Source organism: Oncorhynchus masou, chromosome 31, assembly GCF_036934945.1.
Source record: "Oncorhynchus masou masou isolate Uvic2021 chromosome 31, UVic_Omas_1.1, whole genome shotgun sequence".
NCBI lineage: Eukaryota > Metazoa > Chordata > Actinopteri > Salmoniformes > Salmonidae > Oncorhynchus > Oncorhynchus masou.
The window spans coordinates 57112577-57131331 of record NC_088242.1 but is presented as its reverse complement, the minus strand read 5'-3'; the positions used below and the strand labels follow the sequence as shown (position 1 = coordinate 57131331).

The 18755-nt window shown below is 42.3% G+C and overlaps 1 protein-coding gene across 1 annotated transcript in view; it reads right to left on the bottom strand.

Annotated features, from left to right (window-relative positions):
* The window catches only part of LOC135525244 (synaptotagmin-9-like), a 60064-nt gene that overhangs the window by 8374 nt on the left and 32935 nt on the right, over positions 1–18755 (bottom strand). The window contains exons 2-3 of the mRNA XM_064952963.1: positions 8213–8576; positions 7571–8111 (exon numbers count right to left, since the gene is read on the bottom strand). Coding sequence (XP_064809035.1) covers positions 7571–8111; positions 8213–8576 — 905 coding nt within the window. The remainder of the gene's footprint in view (positions 1–7570; positions 8112–8212; positions 8577–18755) is intronic.

The following is an 18755-nucleotide window of genomic DNA, read 5'->3' as shown; positions in this document are numbered from 1 at the left end:
TATTGCTCTGGCTTCGCTGTTAGAGATTCCGCTGGTTTACAGTAGACTATGTGAACAGTCGGGACCTCAACTTACTGCTGAGAGTTAGAATAATAGAATGCACAGCGTGCAATGTCTAAGCTTGGTTGTGCATCAGCAGTTTTCATCTTGTTATATGTCACTTATTGACAATCACTCAATTAACCCAAGTCAGTAAAAATGTTTTTATTGGTACTGCTTAGTGTACTTAGACTAGCCAGCTATCTAAACTTGCTGAATTACTGACAGGGCACACAGAGCACGTAACCAGAGGCTCTGACCTCCAGGGGGCCCCCATTTATTTTATTCGGTTCTTTCAATCAGATATCATATTAACATGGCATAAGACATGGGGAAATGGGTAGAATTTCAGGGAATTGGCTGTAAAATTGCAACAACAAAAATAACAGTTCTGTAAAGCCAACCGATTTGTTTACCTTTTGTGAATAAAATATTATTTTCTGCTAACAGATCCCTCTGTACGTATTAAATTATAGTTTTAAATCCCGGTGCTGAGGTAATGTGCATAAATGTGTAGCGGCTAACTGTGTAACTACTGTAATAGGCTGTGTGTTTGTAGATCGACTGAAGTGATTGAAGTTACAGCAACCAATGTGATAATCACTGGGGTAATTGTCGCTGGTTTTTGCTGGCTACGGCCCTGCGTATGCAAGTGAACAGGAATAGAAGCGCTCCAATTATCACCTCTGAAAATAGCATGTCTGTGAGAGAGTGTTGTGTTCGTTAGACACATGGACTATGAAGGCCACGAGTCTCACCTCCAGTTGAGGCATGCACCTCACGTTGTAATGTAACCTTGACAAACCTGTTACCACTGTACGTTTCTCTCAGATTGAGGTAGGAGCAGTAAACACCCAACATAGTTAAGATGCAGACTACCGAACCATAAACTTGATCAGAGCCCCTGGTTTTAGAAGCTGGGAGCCTACTGTAAATAAGCAGCATCTCCAGGATTGGCTGACACTAGCCTGACATCTGAATTAGTCTTTGTGTGTGCGTGCATGTGCATGCGCGTGTGTGCTCCTTAGCCCTGAGCTGTATGGGCCTGTTATAACAGATCATTCTCTCTGTGTGAAAGTTCCCATTGGCAGGCCCCTGGGCTCAGTGGGAAGCCCCAGTATTCTGCATCAGCAGGAAAGGTCAGTGCAGCTCTCCACAGAGAACCGCTCATTATCATGTCTGGCTTGGTCACCAGCCTGGTCAGTGCTCAGTCCCAGTCTCACACAGACACAGCCTCCCCGAGAAGCTATCTAGCTCACACCCTGCTGGAGCTCGTTTGCCAGGGCTATCAGGTCTTTCTGTCTAGCTGCCATGGCTTTGACAAGCCCATTGTCAATAGTGGCAACAGGTTTTAGTTCTCCAAATAGCAGAGGTTTACCAGAGTTGTCCCCCCCTAGCTTATGACATGTTCATATCCTGGGTTGGGTGCCCCACAGTTACAGTGCTCTCTGTGGGTTGGGTTTTACTAGGGGGATATGTTCAATGATGAAATTATTAATGAAGTTTGAATACAGTGCCTTCGTAAAGTATTCAGATCCCTTGACTTTATTCGCATTTTGCTACCTTACAGCCTTAATCTAAATTGATTAAATAAATACAAAATTCCTCACCTATCTACACACAATATCCCATAATGACAAAGCGAAAACAGGTTTTGAGAAATATTTGCAAATGTATAAAATGGGTGCTCAGGTGCATGCTGTTTCCATTGACCATCCTTGAGATGTTTCTACAACGTGATTGGAGTCCACCTGCGGTAAATTCAATTGATTGGACATGATTTGGAAAAGCACATACCTGTTTATATAAGGTCCCACAGTTGACAGTACATGTCAGAGCAAAACCAAGTTGAAGGAATGTTCCGTAGAGCTCCGAAACAGGATTGTGTCGAGGCTCAGATCTCGGGAAGGGTACCAACAAATTGCTGCAGCATTGAAGGTCCACAAGAACACAGTGGCCTCCATCATTCTTAAATGGAAGAAGTTTGGAAGCACTAAGACTCTTCCTAGAGCTGGCCGCGTGGCTAAACTGAGCAATCAGGGGAGAAGGACCTTGGTCAGGGAGGTGACCAAGAACCCGATGGTCACACTGACAGAGCTCTAGAGTTTTACTGTGGAGATGGGAGAACCTTCCAGAAGGAAAACAAACTTGGCAGCACTCCACCAATCAGGCCTTTATGGTATAGTGGCCAGACAGAATCCACTCCTCAGACAGAATCCACGCCTCACTCCTTTGGAGTTTGCCAAAACGCACCTAAAGACTCACAGACCATGAGAAACAAGATTCTCTGGTCTGGTAAAACCAAGATTCAACTCTTTGACCTGAATGCCAAGCGTCATATCTGGAGGAAACCTGTCACCATCCATTCAGTTAAGTATAGTGGTGGCAGCATCATCCTGTGTTTTTTTTTCAGTGGCAGGGACTGGGAGACTTGTCAAGATCGAGGCAATGATGAACGGAGCAAAGTACAGAGAAAACCTACTCCAGAGCGCTCAGGACAATCAGACTGTGGCAAACATTTTCCTTCCAACAGGACAACGACCCTAAGCACACAGCCACGACAACGCAGGAGTGGCTTCGGGACAATTCTCTGAATGTCTTTAAGTGGCCGAGCCAGAACCCAGACTTGGACCCGATCTAACATCTCTGGAGAGACCTGAAAATAGCTGTGCAGCATCGGTCCCCATCCAAACTGACAGAGCTTGAGAGGATCTGCAGAGAAGAATGGGAGAAACTCCCCAAATAAAGATCTTGCCTAGCTTGTAGCATCATACCCAAAGTGACTCGTGGCTGTAATTGCTGATAAAGGTACTTCACCAAAGTACTGAAAAAAGGGTCTGAATGCTTATGTGATATTACTGGGGGGTTTCTTCAGACATTTGCAAATATTTTTGAACCTGTTTTCGCTATGACATGATGGTGTATCGTGTATAGATTGATGAGATTATTATTTTTTTTAAATCCATTTTAAAATAAGGCTATAACCTAACAAAATGTGGATAAAGTCAAGGGGTCTGAATACTTTCCGAAAGCACTGCATATTGAAATGCAATCACAGCTACATTTGTGCTCACTGCTCACTCACAACAACCATGAACCTCAATTGGAAAATGTTTTTCTGTATGAATAGAGCCCAAATAGACTCCAAAGTTAATACTAACATTTAAGAATAACAACACATGCTGTCTGATATGCTGCATTGTTCTAATGTTCTGTACATGAAAATGCTTGTTACTATAAATGGCTCAATTCACAGTTAGCTACTTACTTTGATGTTCCATTTAAAAGCGTCTGTGTAAAACACCTCACATCATATCCAACAGAGATCAGTGGACATGGTTGCTAATGACTTGAACTAATAATGGGTGCGACTTGTTCTGCTATTCTTTGTGCATTATAAATCATGTCCTGCAAGGAATGACTTTGGTGGTTGTTGTTGGATATTTGTTTTTTAGACAACGGCATTGATAGGGACATTGAATGGGAGTGTAATAGTGGAAAATGTAGAATTGGCACATCCATTCAAGCATCAATAAGTTCTCTATGTGGTTGATTGAAATTACAGATCTAAAGCGATCTATCACTGCTCTCTGGCCTGTGTCCAAAATCACTGTAAATGTAATCAAACAAAGGAGTTGATTTATCAAGGCTGTCAACATAGGGCAAGACACCACAGTGACCTCTAACCTACAGTACATCATCATCGGTCCACACTTTGCTACACTGACCTGGTCACTCAGAAGGCGCGGCAGGAGGTCTCCATCGTAAAGTGGTACATATCACACGCGCGAACGCACACACACACACACACACACACACACACACACACACACACACACACACACACACACACACACACACACACACACACACACACACACACACACACACACACGAGCACGTGCGTACACACACACGCAACCTCCCCACACATACTTACAAAGAGATTAGGGGTGGACCATGTAGCCCATCCCTCTCAGGCTAAATAATCCAATTACCCACTTCCATTTGCAGACTATAGGATAACAGTCTCCTCCATCCATTGAAGTACTTAAATCAAGTCAGTGGTGGAATTATCGTCACTTGTGCTCTTTCAATGAAATTAAACTGGAGCTCTAAAGGCCCCCAATATGGCTGAGAGAGAAGGCTGACAGTCTATCTTGTGTAATTATCCATCTTTCACCTTCCCCCCTAGGATCTCTCTCTCTTTTAAGGGCCTCTTAACATACAGGGTTTGCTACCACCATGTTTGTAGAGATAAACACAGGGAGACAAAGAGGGAGGGAGATAGAGAGGGAGGTGAAAATGGCTTTGCAATAGCCAGCACGTGTAAGACCATGTCTTGGCATGTTATCCTATTACGTCAGCAGACAGTAAGTCAGCAGCTGTGGAACGACATGATTCAGCACTTTAGATGTGTTTCACTGGGCTTCTAAATGAACACAGACACAATCAGGGTAAATAAACACATTTCAATCACTCATAAATGTAGTACTCATGTAATAATAACGGACTTTGGAATGATTCTGTTGTCATCTTGAAAAAGTAGTTTGTTATTGTTGTAAACCCATTTGATCTTTCCTCCCTTCTTCATCAGTCATTCCTCAAATTTTATATTCAGCCCATGTCTGTTTCAGCAAAGCAGATCAATAAGACATAACGTAAGGAGATGTGATGTGCTCATCAGTTAGACCACTGCACCACTGGAGGCTCCCGAGTGGGTCAGTGGTCTAAGGCACTGCATCGCAGTGCTAGAGGCATCACTACAGACCCTGGTTCGATCCCGGGCTGTATCACAACCGGGAGTCCCACAGGGCGGTCCCATAGGGCGGTGCACAATTGGCCCAGTGTCGTCCGGGTTTTGTTCTTAACTGACTCACCTAGTTAAATAAAGATACTGTTATGCTGCAGTGATGGTTATTGTGGAGCTAGGTAGTAAACCTGCTGCATTGGATCAAGCCACAAACATATTTTTATTTTATTTTTACATTTACGTCATTTAGCAGAAGCTTTTATCCAGAGCTACTTACATGAGCAATTGTGGTTAAGTACCTTGCTCAAGGGCACATCAACAGATTCTTCACCTAGTCAGCTCAGGGATTTGAACCAGCAACTTTTCAGTTACTGGCCCAATGTTCTTTACCGCTAGGCTAACGGTCACCCAAGTTGGCTCACATTAATACTATCAACTGCCATTGCAGGGACACAGATTACAGTGCTCTTGAAATCTTAGTTCTAACAGAGACCAACCAGGGCCAACCCTGCGTAGCTTCAATCGTGAGCCAGCAGTGGGATACAGGGTGGTATGCCTCTGGCCTAAACCACCAGTGATTCTGTTCTGTTGTCTAACAGTTTAATTCAACCCTCATAAAGGTGGATTTGAGACCTGCTTGTAGAAGCTTACATAGATCATATAAATGATTTAGAGCTGGTCACTTGTATGGGTATTTGTATAGCTCTCTGTCACTGGAAGGTGTCCTGTATTTTAGAGGTATGTTAAAAACATGTAATAAACACGCTACATGACTTGTAATTGATGTTATCTAAGAAGTAGATGTTGGGTTATTCTTGACCCTGTTCATATGGTCCTACAGTTCAGTTACGGAGATGTAGCACTTCAATGTCAGACTTGATGCCGGTTTACACTTTGTATGTGTTTGAAACCCAACTTAGCGCTGAGGTATGATTTATGCATAGACTAGTGGTTGGACTTGTGATGTCACATGCTCTGTGTCCCAGAAGGGCTGGCCCAGTTCTGGGATGGAGAGTGGCTGTGTGTGTGTGTGTGACTATATGTGAGTGTGCGTGTGTGATGTTTGTGTTTCCTAGATGGTCTGGGTTGCATCCCCAGATACTTTGAAGCTCCCCAGTTAGCTCACCCATGTCACACAGGTAACTCAGGGACTCTGTCCAAGCTGATTCAAACAACCAAACAACCAACTCATCATCGAGCTTTGATTATTTGTTTCAGCCGTGTAGTGCTTGGGCAAAAACTAAAACTCGTACCCGGGTGGGCCCCAGCCCCGAGTTTGGCAACCCTGACCTATGAAGTCGCCAAGTTTGACAGCCTTGAAACAAAATACTAGCTTCAGACCTATTCATTGTCTGAGCCTAATCTGTAACGCCAAACACAGGAGATGAGTAGCAGGTACAGGGAGTGAACCATGTAATATAGACGGACATGTAACGGAACAAGAACAGCGTCTGGACATAAACACGACAAACAATGCTACTACAGGGAACAACACAGAGGAGCAGACATATATGCAGGGGCAATCAACAAAGTGAGGGAGTCCAGGTGAGTCCAATGAGCGCAGCTGCGCATAATGATGGTAACAGGTGCGTATGATGACAGGAGCCTGGCGCCCTCAGGGGGGAGCAGGCATGACATAATCAGGGAAAGGGGGGGGGATAGCTAGTCAGTTGTACAACTGAATAAATTCAACTGAACTGTGTCTTCCACATTTAACCCAACCCCTCTGAATCAGAGAGGTGCGGGGGGGCTGCCTCTAAAAACATCCATGTCTTTGGCACCTGGGGAACAGTGGGTTAACTGCCTTGCTCAGGGGCAGAACAACCTATTTTTACCTTGTCATCTCGGGGATTCAATCCAGCAACCTTTGAGTTACTGCCCCAGCGCTTTAAACACTAGGCTAATCACACATGTTTGATGAACTCAAACCCTACATGTTGACGGGAAGTAAAAATGAACCCATCTAAAAAAAAAAGAAGTGGCCCTCAAGAGAGACAGTATAGAGATATATCACTGAGACATCACTCAGACTACAGTCCTCCCTTGAGACTGCAGACAACCTACACTCCTTCAATGACACCATAAGTCCTTATTTCCACAGTGAGACTCCAATGAGACTGACATCTATTGAGACCGCACTTTGACCAATTGAGACTAAAGAGCCTTTCTGACATCAGTGAGAGTCCAGCGAGATTCCATCAGACAGGTGAGACCTTCAGTATGTCACACCTCACAGATACGAATGGGATCCATGTGAATAATGGAGAGAGGAGCTCCAGCTTTGTATCCTCGTGTCAAAGCAGTCACTGCTGCCAACTCAGATGTATGTCTCCACTCTATGTGTTTCCTTGTGTGGTCATGTATTATTCATTCCATCTAAGTATCATTATATGTTAGTCTTCTTTTTTTTATTAAACCAGGGGGGGGGGGTTCTGTGGGGACATACATACTTACACTTTGGTATTTTCCTCCCTGCCTTGCTGTTACATGGCCTTTACACATGTTTTTTTTATTGTTTGGACAGTTTTTGGTAGGGGAGGGCAGAGCTGGTTCCGATATGCTTCTAAGGGTTTAACGCTTTCCAGTCCCACTCCTAAACTGACTTAGGTGAATGATCAGGGACCAGAACTGAAGTGACTTCCAACTAAACTCTCTCAGATAATGTACCCTTATTCACTACCTCATTTCAAGTCACAGCGTTGCATTTATTGTTGCATGTCCACGTACCCAAGCAGATATTATGATACTGTACTGAGACTGATATAGAGGTTAGCTCACCGAGGTGACGTACTGGATGTCCCTACAGAGTTTAGTCTCTCTGGGAAAGTCTGCAAGGTCCAGGAAGTTATCCACCTGCACCTGGCCAATGATGTCGTGGCGGGAGAAGCGGTCAAAGTCGTAGACGCTGAAGTGCAGTTTGCGTGTGGGCAGCTCAGTGTAGGCCACAGGGAACAGGAAGACCTCGTCGAACACAGGGTTGAGGGTCTTGCGGTGCACCTTGGTCTGGTGCTTGGTCTTACGGTCGGGGAGCAGGTAGATTTTGACGTAAGGGTCAGAGGTTCCTGAGAAATCCTTGGCCGGTAAATCCTGGGCCTTGTGGATCTTGATGATGAGCTGCTCCAGGTCACAGTCGAACTTGAGGATGAAATGTATGCGGCCGCAGCTGTCCGTCTTCCTGCCGTCGTCCGTGTCCACAGAGCGTTGCTTATAGAGCTCGGGTTTGATCCGGCCCAGAGTGGCCAGGGACTCCTGTCTCTGGAACTGGCCAATGTTGAAGTCTGGGTTGGATAGGTTCATTTGGCGGCGGATGGAGTTGTGCCTGCAGAGGGTAGAGAAACCAGTTATCATTAGCTATAGACACACTGCAACATGGTTAGTTGAATTGACTTGTTCATTTTTTTTCTGTGCTGCGGGACTGACCGGACAGAGGAGGTGGGCTCAGTGATCTGGCGCTGCACGCGGGTGATGTGGCGGACATGGTTCTCCTTGAGCTTGGACTGGGCCTCCAGGGGGATGTCTGGAGATGTGTGGCTGATCTTCATGATTGCCTCGGGGACTACCAGGCCTGAAGGCTCCTTGACACAGTCCTCACTGTACTCATTCTCCACCCCATCCACCTCCATCATGACTGGCTGCTGGTCCCCCTGGCCATCCTTCAGGCCGCTGGGGAGGCCACGGTCGCGCCATGGCACCCAGCACAGCTTCCACGAGACGAAAAGTGAGACCCCGAAAAGGGCTAGGCCACAGGTGGTCACCACCAGAGACAGCAGGCTCACTGACACATCTGCAATAGACAGACCCAGGGAGAGAAACACGTTAGCAGGGAACTGTGGGACGATATATTTTCTATTGATAGCAAGATATTATAATATGCTATCAACTTTTCTTTCAATCTCTCCCAATGTGCTGCTCAAATTGATATTGTACAAACGTTAGTATTAGTATGACAGACATGACAATTGTTTCCATTAGCAAAGGAAGAGAAACTCATTAGATAGGTAGCATTGTTCAGTTCAATCAACATGAACTCATCAGTAAGTGCTCTCATCTCAAATATCCGCTCACAGATAGTAAAAGGGAAGTGGTTGGTGTCTGGAATAGCCTGGTGTATTCCACCGGAATATGTTATGTTTCTCAGAAAGAGCATCTCACTATCTGATGAATGAGCTCACTCTGTCTCCATGTCTCCTCTCCAATACCCAGTCATTACGAATCAGGCCATGCAGACACAGAGCGGGCTTTTAGTCCACAGTGAATAAGCCCTTGCCAGAGTGTCCTGCCACTAGCTTCCCATCAGATCTACTGTCTACGTTGTCTGTACCTGGAACATGTGTCCTCTCGACCGTACTTCCCTGTCATTATCTAGACCAGTGGAGGGAAATGGAGCCTCATGTGATGTTGAGTTATTCCTCCCACCAATCCATCCTGTTTGGGCTTTACCCATGAGAAGATGTGGGATCCACAGGCTCATTGGGCTGGCCCACATACTGCACTGGAAACCAGCTGGGACTTTTGCGCTAAGCCACAGAGATAGATGGCATGCCCAGACATTGCGGCACTTCATTTTAGTGGTGACACATTTTTTTGAGGATTCACTCATCTAGTTATCTGCTATTTTGACAACCTTTGGTACATCTCAATGTGGCTGTTCTAAAAAGCAAAAATAAATTCAAGATAAAATATCAAAGATCCTATATGAGTTTGGAAGCAGAATATCTCTTGCCCATGTTCATTGAATGCATGGAATGATAGACATTGGGACTATGTGTGTTGTCCCACCAACCTTCAAGCATGGCTGAGACTACTGCACTTCCTATCCTAATACTGACAAAGTGCCATCAACACAATGAGTTCTAAACACCACTCACTTTAATTGATTCTGCAGCTCAATCAATTACAAACAGGACACATGTCTAAAGTTTGAACTTTCTCAAAGCAACACTGTCTGGAAAGTTCAATTAGCATGGGCTAATTTACTTTCATTATCAATATTGTATTATTCAAATACCCAGCAACCACCCAACACTGCACTGCCACTCTCTCTCTCACACACACACACACACACACACACACACACACACACACACACACACACACACACACACACACACACACACACACACACACACACACACACACACACACACACACACACACACACAACCCAAATGTGTAAACATGCTGATTTGTGCGAATTCTTAAATGATCTTTGCATTGTTATTTATAATTGTATATCCAGTATGTATAGGCCTATGCATATTCAATGTGCTGTGTAGGTGAAATAATGCAGTGGTTCCAAAATTGTGGGTCGGGACCCACTTGTGGGTCTTGGCAGGGGTCCATGTATGTCGCAAGGATGACATTGGCATCATTTTCAAACTAGCTACACACAGCCTGGTCCAGGCCAATTGATGCAAGCCTCTGAATAAGTAATGAGTGATCCAAATTATCGAAGGCTTTCGACAGGTCAATAAAAAGGACCGCACATTGTTTCTTCTTATTTCAAAAAAATTAAGATAATTTAAACCAAAGAAGTAGCAGAGATGGTGCTATGACCTGGTCTGGAACCGGACTGGTGTATAGTTGAAAAGGATCTAAGTTAACCTCTTGAAACTCCCCATCCCGGATCCGGGATTGTGACTAAGCCTCAGGCTCATTAGCATAACGCAACGTTAACGATTTCTGAAAATCGCAAATAAAATTAAAATAATGCGTTTGCTCTCAAGCTTAGCCTTTTCTTAACAACACTGTCATCTCAGATTTTCAAAATATGCTTTTGAACCATAGAAATTGACTAATTTGTGTAAGAGTATGCAAAGCTAGCATAGCATTTTGTGTAGCATGTAGCACGCAACATTTTCACAAAAGCCAGATAACCAAATAAATAAAATCATTTACCTTTGAAGAGCTTCTGATGTTTTCAATGAGGAGACTCCCAGCCACATACCAAATGCGCAGTGTTTCCTGAAAGCGTTTGTGTGTAGGAGAAATCGTTCCGTTTTCTACATTGCGCCTGGCTACCGAAACGAACCGAAAATGCAGTCACCTACAACGTGAAACTTTTTCCGGATTAACTACATAATGAAGCGTCGGGATTCTTTCATTGTGGAGAGGACTTGAGCAGGAGATGATCTAAGAACATGTTGGAAGCACTTCGAGAACCTGTGGACCCCAGGCTTCTGGTTCACCTAAACTAAAACCCTGTTCCTCATCGACCGAAACATGGCAAACGTTGTTTGGAATCAATCCTCAAGGTGTTTTTTCACATATCTCTTCATTGACATGCAGTTCGTGGAAGCTTGCTTCTCTCTCTGTGCCCCATGGAAAAATACTGGCAGGTGACTTTTGCGCACCAATTTCGGCGCAGGACACCGGGCGGACACGTGGTAAATGTGGTCTCTTATGGTCAATCTTCCAACGATCTGCCTACAAATACGTCACAATGCTGCAGACACCTTGGGGAAACGACAGAAAGGGCAGACTCATTCCTCTTGCGTTCACAGCCATATAAGGAGATCATGAAAGACATAGCCTCAAAAATCCTTGTCATTTCCTGGATGCCAAGTCATCTTGGTTTTGCCTGAAGCTCACGTTAAAGGGCACGCACAGAGAAGATATTTGTATTTCTGGACACGTCAGCGTGTTTTCTTTCGAACAGTAGCAATTATATGCATAGTCGAGCATCTTTTTGTTACAAAATATCTTGTTTAAAACGGGAACGTTTTTCTTCCAAAAATGAAATAGCGCCACCATAAGTGTAAGAGGTTAAGTACTGAATCTACCGAGGATTTTTGCTAGGCAACAGAGTTTGGAAATGGTGCGATATTTATTTCAATCACACAGGTCCCCAACTTTAAAAACATATCTTTTTTTAGTTATTCTTTGGTCTGTGTATGTTTTTTTAACCGTTGTGTTGGGTCGCGACTCAAAACGTACCTCAATTGGTAGGTCACCAACAAAAAAAAGGCTGTCCAAGCATGCATGAAAAATGAATTAGTTGTACAATAGCTGCTAAACTATCTAATTTGTTTTAGACTTTTTATGGAATCACACATGTTCCAATACAATATTTTATAAATTCTGTGTGGAGAAAACACAGTCAAATGTAAAGGTGCCAACTGTCTTGGTAAATAACAACAGCATAGCATATATTTTTCTTAACAATGTTTTAATAGATCTCCTAGCAAGGATGTTATGTCACTTTTGAAGTTAACCAAACTGCTCAGTTTCATTTGACTGTGCCGAACTCTCTCTTTAATGAATCAATTGTACAAAACATGACAAACGAGGGTTCTTGTTGCCAAAGTTGTCTGATGATCAAGCTAGGGGTGTGAATGTTTAAACGCTTAAATTAAATTGGGATCGTTAACGTTTAGAAAAAACCTCTAACCTCTCAAAAATGGTTATGTTTGTTTTCCCCATACAACAGGTCCTGATCAACATCATCATCATCATCATCATCATAAAGGAAAAGTGTTTTATTTAACCTAACGCAACAATGATGTAACGTAAGTAGGTGGAGATACTGTATGCATCTTTCAAATGATTTGCCACGGATATAAAATGCTCGGCACATCATTGTCATTAACAGTTGGAAAGATGGCAGAGAGTGAGACAGGGAAACGACAGCAGCGAAGTCTTGTATGGCAATACTTTGAGAAGTTCAATGAGGAGGTAGTGAAATGCAAACTTTGCGAGGTCGAATTGAGCTCAAATGACAGTACAGGTGCAATGCTTAACAATCTGAAAGGGGCGGCACCATAAGACCCAAACCGTTGCTGGCAGCATCACAGGCCCCCCAACAACAGATATTAGACTGGCTCTTCAAATAAAATGTATGTGCCACATGCTTCCTAAACAACAGGTGTAGACGAACAGTGAAACGCTTACGGACCCTTCCCAACAATGCAGAGAAAAAAATATAAATAATAGAAAAATAATAACACAAGGAATAGATACACAATGAGTAACGATAACTTCTACACGGGGTACCAGTAGCTACTGTATGTATATATAAGTAGGGATATAGGTAGGGGTAAGGGTATAGTGACTAGGCAACCGGATAGATAATAAACAGTAGCAGCAGTGTATGTGATGAGTCAAAATAGTTAGTGGAAAAAAGGTCAATGCAGATACTGTAGTTCACACGAAAGAAGTGCGACAAGGGAGTGAGAAAATCACAGCACTGATTACAGAAATGATTGCTGTTGATATGCAGCCATTGTCAATGGTAAAGGATGTTGGCTTCAATGCCTTGATGGCATATCAAGGACCAGACTACAAGATGCCAGGTCTCAAAACTGTGATGGCCGAATGAACAAATTGTACAATGATTGCTCTGCAAGTACAAAGCACGAGCTCTCAAACACCCCGTACATGAGGTTAACAACCAATTGTTTGACGCCTATGAACACGCTGTCATACATCACTGCAACGAGCCATCACATTGACCAGACGCGGGACACGAAGTCCCATGTACTGGCCTCTGAGAACATGGAGGAGAGGCACACAGCAGAGAACCTAAAAATGGCATTAACTACCATCATTGCTGAGTGGGTGGGGGACAGCAGTAAGATGAGTGCCGTCTGGTAGCCAGGACTGCGGTAGATTGAACTGCATCACCCCCTAGCGGTCATATGCAGGACCATATGTGCACTGTGAATTCCCATGTAATTTTATGATTTTTTTCTTACAGTTTAAACAACAAAAAATGGCTGTTTAAATGTTTAGAACATTTTACATTTGTCACATCCCTAGATCAAACAAATATTTCACAGGAATGATTGGCGTTGATCTTCAAAAAGAGAGCAAAAAGTTGAAGATTGGATTAACAAAAGGCTAAGCTTGTGTTTGAATATATTTATTTGATTTCATTTGCGATTTTCATGAATAGGAAATGATGCGTTATGGTAATGAGCTTGAGGCTATGATTACGCTCCCGGATACGGGATTGCTCGACGCTAGAGGTTAAAGATGAGAAGGCACCGTAAGAGCTGTCGAGCGCACCTAAAAGCTATGTGCAGTTGCACACGCGATAGAAGAGCACAGCTACTGATGTTTTTTTTACAATGCTGTGCGACGCTCCTCAGACAAAAACAATAACTGCGGTGGTGGGGCGGCCAGTACTGCGGATTCATCTTTAAATCTAAAGATGTGATACACATGATAATCCAGTCACATACAGTACTGACATATCAAACAGGTGTCACCTTCATCCTCTCTTTCATAATGATTTCTCCTGTCAGGCACGAACACAAGCGTGTTCCAAATGCATGCATGATGTATGAGGACTTATTGATGGTGTGTGTGTGTGTGTGTCTGTGTGTTGAGGTGGCATCCTGCTGAACCAAATGGATTACAGACGTGTCTCCATAGTAGGATATCACTCAGTGTGGGGAATACACATAATTGTGACCTCTAGCATACGTGCTGCTGCTGATTGCAAAGTTATTTGGTCTTCGCCCCTTCACATGCATGCTGAATCAAACCCATTCACCTATTGTATTCAGTGATTACCAAAGGAGCAATCAAGCTGACAAACCTATGATTTAATCTTGAAATTTTGTTAAGGATATTTTGGATAGACGCAATGGAAATTAAGTAGATTGAGAACCACTAAGCAGGTTCACGTGGGACATACAGTACTAAAGCAGATGAGCTCTTATGTATTTTGTGTACACTGTATTGTGATGTTCTGTTTTGTGGCATAGAAGATGGCATTGCATTGGACAGCTGCCATCTTACGGGCTCCTGACCAACTCTGCTATTTTGTGTTTTTTTTTTTTTTTTTTTACTCTGATCGTAACACCATATTTTCGCCATCATTTCCTATGGCCGAAAACTATTTCTGGACACCAGTTCAGCGATCACCAACCTCGATATGGATGAAGATTTGTAAACTCCCTGCTGAGACTACGTCAGCGACTAAACAAACCGCCGACATTAGCGCTTTTCCCAGGACAAGGAAAATAAATTGTTGGATAAAAGGATAATATGAACAAAGCTTGTCCAAATGGACAAGCAAAAACAAAATCACCCAAAAATATAACTTCCTAACAATTAATCTGATCCATTGGATCAAAGTGTCCAAGGGATGCTTGTTGACACCTCACACCCGGTCATATGTTTTTTATGCAGCAGCGAACACTCTGTATCAACCAAAGGAATGTCTTAGCCTCCAGAAGACTTTTGCCGCCCAAAGAATCTAACATCCAAAAAGTGAACACTGGAACAATATTCCTAACATCAGAATGTGGGGAATGGTCAGTGGGGACGTAAAGAATAATCATGTCGTATTGCTTTTCATTTTGTGATGTCATTAGTAAGGTTATAAAGGGAATACTGTAACTTGAAAAGTATTTACACTATAGGTACAGTGGTTCCTCCTTTTAAAGTTGTCATACTGCGCCACACCTTGCGGGCTGCTGCAGCATTCTGTTTGACCACCAGAGGGCATATTTGAGAAGCATCTGATAGTCTTCCGTATTGGCATTACCAAAGAATTTAAAACCTTTTTTTGTAATAAAATAGAATATGGGATTGATTTGAAGAAAATTGGCTTAATTAACTTCTTGACGCTACCCATCCCTCAGCGGGATAATTGTCATCAGCAACCGCTGAATAGCATAGTGCCTCAGTCAAATAATATTACTAAAAATATTCATATTCATGAAATCACAAGTGCAATATTGCAAAACACAGTTTAGCCTTTTGTTAATCCACCTGTCGTCTCAGATTTTGAAATTATGCTTTACAGCAAAAACAATCCAAGCATTTGTGTAAGTTTATCGATTGCATGACAAAACAAAATAAGTACACTTAGCATCAGGTAGCTTGGTCACGAAAATTAGAAAAGCAATCAAATTAATCGTTTACCTTTGATGATCTTTGGATGTTTTCACTCATGAGACTCCCAGTTACACAACAAATGTTCATTTTGTTCCATAAAGATTATTTTTATATCCAAAATACCTCTGTTTGTTTGGCGCATTATGTTCAGAAATCCACAGGAAAGAGCGGTCACAACAACGCTGACAAATTCCAAATAATATCCGTAATGTCCACAGAAACATGTCAAACGTTTTTTATAATCAATCCTCAGGCTGTTATAAATATATATAATCGATAATATATCAACCGCAAATATCTTTCACAGTAGGAGAGGGAAAAGCAATACCTATCCAAACTCTGTTGCGCGAGCAAAACTCATGTGACCAATTGACGCGATGTTATCGTTCTGGCTCATTTTTCAAAATAGAAGCCTGAAACTATGTCTGAAGACTGTTGACACCTTGAGGAAGCGATAGGAAAAGGAATATGGTTGATATCGCTTTAAATGGAGCAATGGGAGGCTATGGAACATGGAGTTTTCAAAATAGAAGCCACTTCCTGGTTTGATTTTTATCAGGGTTTTGCCTGCAATATTAGTTCTGTTATACTCACAGACAATATTTTGACAATGTTTTCTATCCTATTCTGTCAATTATATGCATATTCTAGCATCTGGTCCTGAGAAATAGGCTGTTTACGTTGGGAATGTTATTTTTCCAAACATAAAAATAGTGCCCCCTAGCTTCAAGAGGTTAATTTGATTAATGTTATGGTGTTTCTATTCCGAGAAAAATGAAGAACAAAACAGAAGGGTTTTTATAAGGATGGAATGGAAAATATGGCGTTGTACAATGTGACGTAGGCTACAGCATGAGGTTTGGAGGATTCTAAATTATTTTCCTTCATTAGACAACTTTGTTCCTATATTTCTGTATATCAGTGATATTTATTCCCATAGTAATTCATTATGGATCCATAACTAAATCAACATCTGTATTTTTTATCATTATTTAATTAATGAACGTATAAAGAAGCTGATAATGAAATACAGTAATGTACAGTATATTCTTTTACATTTGGATAATAAAGCATTTAAGCATCGAATACATTGAAAGTAGAGGGATTTTCACGACAGTAGCCGGGCTATAAAAAGTCTATTGTCCTGCTAATAGGAAACATTTGTATGATGGGCTACACCTGCTGCAGTTGTGAAGACACAGCATCTTGTTTACATTCTTTATTATAATCACAATGTCACATATTATTTGTATCTACCTTTCCAATTAATTTTAGAGTTTAGGATTTACAAATGTGCGCTTTTCATTATTACTTACATTGTTTTAGGTTTAACATGCAGACTTTTTTTCTTTAAATGATTGTTTTATGTAGGATGCCACATATTAGGCCTCAGTAGGCCTAATAAATAAAAGAATCCTGCTTCTATTAGGCTCAGCCAGTTAAGTTATTTTATATAAGTCTAGGCTCCGAAGAAATAGACTCCAATAAATACCTCTTGTTGTTTGTGAAGTCAAATTAAAATTAAGATTACTGTTGAAATGAATTGCCCGATTGGTGTAGGTTTTCTCCATCTGTTGGTGTGCAACACTTGCATAACAAGTTTGCTATATTTGCAGCACCAGCCACTGTTAACCTCCTATTGATTGCGCTGTGTTTTCTGCCAGATGTTTTTTAAATTGTACCTTTATTTAACAAATTATTATTTGCAATGGCGGCCTACACCGGCCAAACCCGGATGATGCTGGGCCAATTGTGCGCTGCCCTATGGCACTCCCAATCACATTCAGATATGAAACAGCCTGAATTCAAACCAGGGACTGTAGCGAAGCTGCTTGCGCCGAGATGCAGTGCCTTAGACCGCTGAACCACTCAGGAGCCATGACCAATACCCTGTAAATATACAGGTGAAGTCGGAAGTTCACATACACCTTAGCCAAATACATTTCAACTCAGCTTTTCACTATTCCTGACATTTAATCCAAGTAAAAATCCCTGTCTTAGGTCAGTTAGGATCACCACATTATTTTAAGAATATGAAATGTCAGAATAATAGTGGAGAGAATGATTTATTTAATCTTTTATTTCTTTCATCATATTCCCAGTGGGTCAGAAGTTTACATACACTCAATTAGTATTTGGTAGCATTGCCTTTAAATTCAAACGTTTCGGGTCAGCCTTCCACAAGCTGGTGTAACAATAAATTGGTTTGTATTTTTGGCCCATTCCACCTGACAAATTGTCTGTAACTGAGTCAGGTTTGTGATGGCCACTGCAATATCTTGACATTTTTTTCAGTTCTGCCAACAAATTGTCATTGTCAGGACTGATTTGGTCAGGGCTTCCTGGCTGATGTCCACTGTTGCAATATCTCCACTTTGTTGCATCCTTAATGCCAATTTTGTGAAGTGCACCAGTCCCTCCTGCAGCAAAGCGCCCCCATAACATGATGCTGCCACCCCCGTGCTTCACGGTTGGGATGGGGTTCTTCGGCTTGCAAGTCTCCCCCATTTTATTCCAAACATAATGATGGTCATTATGGCCAGACAGTTCTATTTTTGTTTCATCAACCATGTGCAGCTGCAAACCATAGTCTGGCTTTTTTTATGGCGACTTTGGAGCCGTGGCTTCTTTCTTCCTTGCTGAGCGGCCTTTCAGGTTATGTCGATATAGATGTGTGGATATAGATACTTTTGCTGTTGTTCTGGGATTGATTTGCACATTTCGCACCAAAGTATGTTCATCTCTGTCAGGAGACAGAACGTTCCTTCCTTTTGGTCATAGATGTCCCCATTGTGCTTTTTGTCCCTAAATTTTATTGTCAGTACAGATGCACCTGTGTCTCTTCCCCTGCATTTGGAAATACCCTTTGTTTCCCTCAGTTCTGTGCTCTGTGTTTGGTCCACCATGCCCTTTTCTGTGGTCTTGCCTCGATTCTGATTTCTTTTGAATTCCCCATTTTGATTTTGTTTATTTTTGAAAGAGTTTCTTTTGAGTTTTTTGGTAGTTTTTACAGCCACCTTTTGGATTTGCCAATTTTTGACTTTAATAATGTTAATTAGCCTATCAGAAGCTTCTAAAGCCATGACATAATTGTTTGGCATTTTCCAAGCTAATT